At 42.5% G+C, this 5,793-nt stretch overlaps 1 protein-coding gene across 1 annotated transcript; it reads left to right on the forward strand.

Moving 5' to 3' along the window:
• Positions 1 to 653: 653 nt before the first annotated feature.
• On the forward strand, positions 654 to 5,668 carry HYKK (hydroxylysine kinase). Its single transcript, XM_009696469.1, has 5 exons — positions 654 to 999; positions 1,771 to 1,913; positions 4,275 to 4,458; positions 5,152 to 5,269; positions 5,359 to 5,668. The coding sequence occupies exons 1-5, from the start codon at positions 654 to 656 to the stop codon at positions 5,363 to 5,365; spliced, it is 798 nt and encodes a 265-aa protein (XP_009694771.1). The 3' UTR covers positions 5,366 to 5,668.
• Positions 5,669 to 5,793: the final 125 nt, after the last annotated feature.

Here is a 5,793-nt window from a genome sequence, read left to right on the forward strand (position 1 = left end):
CTCCTGCGGCTCCTTGGACTCCCCGGGCGCGACGAGGGTTGTGCAGGGTCCAAGGGTTGCCGGTATGTGCCGACGGGAGGCCGAGGTCCGGCGCGTCCAGCAGCCGGGTAGGGGCCGAGATCTGGAGCGGGCGAGAGACGGAGCGAGCGCCTGTAGGTTGGTTCTGCATTTCTTAACGCAGGAATTCTGAAGGCTGTGATGAGGCAGAAAGATTACGTCTGAAGGTCTAGTACAGCGTTTCTTATCTTTTGCAGATGTGGTTTTAGAACTTTCTGGACAGGGATTCAGCAACTCTGTTCCTTAGCAAATCATTCCTGGTTAGCAACGTACCAGGTTAGGCTGCTACTGGAAATTAGCTAATTTCCTAAATTAGCTAAATCCTCCTAGTTAATAAGACTTTCACATCTACTTGTTCTAAACAGAGTGAATGCCTCTCTCTAGAAGTCTTTTCTTGTGGGGGGCTACAGACTAAGTAATTTACAAGAAACCGTCATGTAAGAAACCTGGACTGCCATAGTGGGTTTTCTTTGCTTCTTTAATAAACATAGGAAACTCTTTTCCAGTATCTGAATACATTTGTTGCAGTAGTTACTGCTTCTGATGTCAGACTACGGCTAAGATCATCTAGCTTCTCTTTTTCTCCTAGAGTCACCATGTCTTCTGGAAATGACTGTCAACCCCGGACATTCACCAAACCAGCAGTTGGTGAAAAAGAAGCGACTGAACTGGTTGACAGGGTGTTTGGATTAAAAGTGTCTTGGATCAGGCCGCTCCCCAGCTATGACGATCAGAATTTCCATGTGCGTGTCTCAAGAAACAAAGGTGCGGCTGAAGGTGCTGATGAGTATGTCCTCAAAATCACCAACTCAGAAGACAGCCAGGAGCCTGACCTCATTGAAGCGCAGACCCAGGCCATGATGTTTCTCAGTGCTGAAGGCTTTCCTTCAGCTACTCCTTACCTTACAAAAGATGGTAACATAATGTCTCTGGAGTCTGGAGGTGAGTAATTACGAGCACCTTCACTGCACTACTACCACCTTTAGCTTGGTAGTAGATTGCTATATGGCATGCCATATACATACTAAAGTAAAATTCTAGGCTTATTTTTAAATACTAGGGGATATGTATCAGGTGACCTGTATGTCCAGCCATAATAGTCCAAACTTAAAATACCAGAAGCAAAGCAAGTCAAAGAGAGTAATAATTAACTATGAAAACACTTAGGAAATAACTTTGGTATAACGAATTGGACAAAACATTGATCTGACCTGTCCACGCACAAGAAAAGGGAAAAAGAAGCCTCATTGACTAAATGATGTTACAAATTATTGGCCTACAGAATGGTGAAAATACAGTTCTGGCCCATCAATGGTGCCAGAACAAATTGCTTTAACAGCGCTTGGAAGACAAATTGTGTTGACATTTTGGTTTTATTTTCACTGTAACTTCTGTATAAAAGCTGGGATTCCTGAGACAACCTGTTCTGCTGCAAAACTGCGTAAGTGGGCGTCTGAGGGCACTGGAGGAAACCCGCCGTATGCGGAGTCAATTCCAAGTGCAAGAACTAGAAGTCCAGCATAGATTGCAGGCGTGTTAAGGTTTGCACGTCATCATACAACATTCTGGTAAATCAAATCTTTGAATGACATCTGTTTTATCAGCTACGTCTGAGGACTTCTACACTAGGATAAGCCTTTTTTGCCTCTTGCATTAACTAATATTCAATAGTGTATATTGATGTGACTGACTGCATCTCTCTCTGCTTGTTAGAATCTGGCCCTGGGAACAAAAAGTACATGGTCAGACTGCTGACCTACCTGCCAGGTACGCCTGTAGCAAAAATTGCTACAAATACTCAGATTTTGTATGAGATAGGTAAGCTAGCTGCCAGTTTGGATAAAGCGCTCTCAGAGGTGAGTTTTCGTTGCGCCGGCCTCACAAATTTCTTTCTCAATTAATTTCTCCTCTGTATTTCTTCTTGTGCTTGCTGTCTGCTTTCCTGATCTGCAGAATTCAAGTTGGTGAACGCAGATGTCAGTTTAAGTCATCTGTCAGGTGCCAACCTCCAAGCTGGCTGTTACTAAAACATTTCCCCAAGTAACATGACCAGCTGGGGGGTATGACATGGTATTGGTGATCCTTTTGCGATGCGGTTTAGTACCATGAACAGGGAGATAAGGATTTCTTTTTACTTATGCAAAACTCAACTGTTTGGTGTTTCAAACCTAGCAAATAGGGAGAGTGAACCCTAGGGTGCTCAAATTAGAAGCACGTAAACCTTGTTTTAAAGCATTTCTGTATAGTGCACATCAGGCACAGCTGCCTGATCTATTATTTTGAATTCATTTGGACTTGCTCTCTTTCTCCTGGGCATTAGAACTGTGACCATTTAACATTGGCACTAGTTGGTTCCTTCTCTACAATGCCCAGCTGGGCCAATGAACAGAGATTTGTGACGCTTCTCTCATTTGCACCACTTCCGGTCAAATAATCTTAATGCAAAATAAATTCTTTCTTTACTCTCTAATTATACAGGATAACGAAGCTGATAAATCAGCCAGTAAGTTTGATACATAAAAGAACTCTTGCATTATTTATTGCCTTTCATTAACCTTCCCTTCTCATGTTCTGGCTACTGGCTTCAGACAATTATGAAATGTGAACTGCCAGCTTTACTAACCACATTCTTATAATGTAAGAGCATTTTTCAATTGAGAAAGATAATTCACTGTTCCCTTCTAACACTCTGGTCATGCTTTTATAATGTGATTAAAACAATTTATATAGACCAGCTAGTCTCAAAATGTGCCTGTGACTTCTCCTGCCAAGGAGGAAATAGTTGATGAGAAAGCAAATTTTGATGGAAAAGGCTCTTTATTATCTCAACATACAAATTATCATTGCCAAGGTTTGTCATTTAAAAGAAAGAAAATGGAAATCATTACTGTCAAAACTTCAAAATATCATTGACACTAAAAATAATACCTAAGGTATTAAATTCTCTGATGACAGATCAGAAAATACAGCCTGTCTTTTCTACCCAGTTAATTTACTGTGTCAACTTGACAGCAAAGCAATGTGCCACGCTTGGTTTTGTGCACAAAATAGTATTCCACCACTTTCTCTGTTGGTGTCTCCTTTTGCTTAGATGTGCCTTACATCCTCTAAATGGAAAGAAGTTTATGGTTGTAAAGTGACCGTCTATGGCTTTACAGTAACAAGGGCTCATGACTTTTTGTTACCCTTCACATACCTGGTAACCCATTTATAGCTTGCTGGAATAGCTGATGTGTGCTGGGAAGACGGCAGTGGTTCCTTACCAGATGGCATTCTTCCTTCCCATGGGATGCTTCATACAGCATTAGGGATTCTGTATTGTGATTTTTGGTTTAGGACTCATCTTTTTCCTTACTTTTTCACACGTGGTTCTAGCTTTGACTATCATTTAGCTATTTTAAAGCACCTTAATTACAAGCATAGGTTTCTTTTCAAGAGGAAGCTAGCTACTCTTGTGGGAAGTTTTTTTTAATTTGCCCTATGCACTGGTGGAATCTGGCCCACTAAGCCACCTTAATAAGCATCAGAGGATTGAAGGATAAGCATGGTATGCAGTGGGAGAGATGCTCTTCCTCCCTGAATGTCACTTTCCGAACCACCTTTTTCATTTGCTAGCGAGAGATTAAGGACCTCTTTGTTTAAAATATTTAGGCAAATTTTTGTAAGAATAAAGCTCTGTCCAGTATCTCCATGAAGTACTTCTGTCCTTGGGATTTTTCCATGTACCAGCTGATCCCAAGGCTTGTCCCCAGAAGCTGCCACCTTTCAATGCACAGAGTGTGCCTGTTCCCAGCAGGCTCGCACAGGTTTTGTGTCTCTTCTGCTCCGACCGCTTTCTGTAGCACCAGCTGTGCAATCCAGGCTCTGCCAGCGTGGGACTCCTGCATCAGCAAGGCCTCAAAGTCGCTACATAATGTCACGTTACAGAAAGTCGGTATCAACTTTACTGAAGGGATGAATGACTTAAGCTATTCTTTGTACCTAAAAATGAGGAAAAAACCATTTGGGTTATATGTAGATATTAAGATGCTTGCCTTAATCATTCTTCAGATTAATCTTTTACTTGTTGATACAAAGTAATAGCCAAAGTCATGGTGCTTTTCAGTGAGTCTCATTAGGAACCTGTTAAAGTTAATAAGACCTTTGAATCGAGCCCTTTAATCATAAAACCCAGAGTTTTTACTTACGGCCTATTTTATCTTGTGCTTTTTCCAAAGAAATTCCATCATCCATCAGTAAAAAGTCTGCATCGAGGTCTGTTCATCTGGAACCTGGCAAATGTTCCTCTTCTAGATCAGTACATTTATGCTTTGGGCCAGAACAAATATCGTGAAGTTGTGGAGCAAGTTATTGAGCAGTTTAAAGGGAAAGTAATACCCAAGCTAAGCAGTTTTCGAGCCTGTGAGTATTTTATTCTTATTGTAATTATGTGGAACAGAGACACCTGAAATTTCTTACAGGAATTTGGAGTCTATGGAGAAGGCAAAAAAAAGCAAAATAGTAAGTCTCCTTTTTCCCTAGCTAGACATGTGCCAATATTGTGCTGAATGAACACAGCACAGAATAAGCCAGGAGGAATGTGCTCTCCAGAGTCAGGTTCTGTTCTTGATCTTTCTGATGAGTTTGCTTCCAGTTAAGGTGACGATTTTCATGCTGTTACATCAGCTTAATAAGAATATATGGAGTACACTGCTTCCTTTCATAAAGGCCCAAATAACTGTTTAATCGTACTTTTGGAATTCAGCTCACATTGATGTTGATGATAATTAGACAATTTGATAATTTGAAGACTGCTATTCTGTGTTTGGAAAACATGTACCATATCACAGGTAGTACCAGACCAGAGTAAGATCTTGTAATGCTCCCTCTATCAGTTGTTATCTGGTCACCTGTTAGTGGAGGTTCCTAGGAAGCAGTAAGGCCGTGAAAGGGCAACACTTGATGCTGAGGGACACTAGTATGGTTTTGTAGTTGAGTGTTAGTTTGAGAGTCTATGCGTCTTTTGAAAGCTGTTTCACTGAGAAATGGGGAAATAAAAAGTTATTCTGCTGTTTAATAATGATTAAATGCTGTTTCCATTTCTTTTGTGTTTAGGTATCAATCATGGAGATCTTAATGACCACAACATTCTAGTAGACTCCAGTTCTTCTTCCCTCGAGAATCCTCAGTACCGAGTGTCCGGCATCCTGGATTTTAGCGACATGAGTTATGGGTATTATGTATTTGAAGTCGCAATAGCTATCATGTACATGATGATTGAGAGCCCAGATCCTCTGAGTGTTGGAGGGCATGTTCTGGCAGGGTTTGAAAGCGTCCTGCCACTCACAGAGGAGGAGAGGGGTGCCCTCTTTCTCTTGGTGAGCGGGAGGTTTTCTCAGTCCCTTGTCATGGCAGCGCACACAGCTCTGCTGTACCCAGAGAATAAGGAGTACCTCATGATCACAGCCAAAACCGGATGGAAACACTTACTGAAGATGTTTGAGGTGGGCCAAGAAGCTGTAGAGAAGACATGGTTTGACACTGCGAAAGCCTATATGAACCACGCACCTGCCAAGCAGATCGATGGCCGCTGAGGTATTGCACGGTGACACCTGACTGTAGCGCAATAAAGGCGGCGCTGCCTGTGCGGGAGTGCGTCCACCGTGGTGTGTCCGCGGGCGGGCCGCGATCCGGGACGAGGGTGGCTCTGTCCCCGAGGCGGCGGTCACTGCCCTCGCCTCAGCGGGCCCGCCTCAC

The sequence above is a fragment of the Cariama cristata genome, unplaced genomic scaffold, assembly GCF_000690535.1.
Source record: "Cariama cristata isolate BGI_N322 unplaced genomic scaffold, ASM69053v1 scaffold12863, whole genome shotgun sequence".
In the NCBI taxonomy this organism is placed as follows: domain Eukaryota; kingdom Metazoa; phylum Chordata; class Aves; order Cariamiformes; family Cariamidae; genus Cariama; species Cariama cristata.

What these genes read in the sequence shown, in the direction of transcription:
- HYKK (XM_009696469.1), top strand. Translation starts at nt 654, where the DNA reads ATGTCTTCTGGAAATGACTGTCAACCCCGGACATTCACCAAACCAGCA. An exon ending in AATGTCTCTGGAGTCTGGAG is followed by an intron (nt 1,000 to 1,770) that starts GTGAGTAATTAC and finishes TCTGCTTGTTAG; the next exon opens with AATCTGGCCCTGGGAACAAA. An exon ending in GCTAAGCAGTTTTCGAGCCT is followed by an intron (nt 4,459 to 5,151) that starts GTGAGTATTTTA and finishes TTTTGTGTTTAG; the next exon opens with GTATCAATCATGGAGATCTT.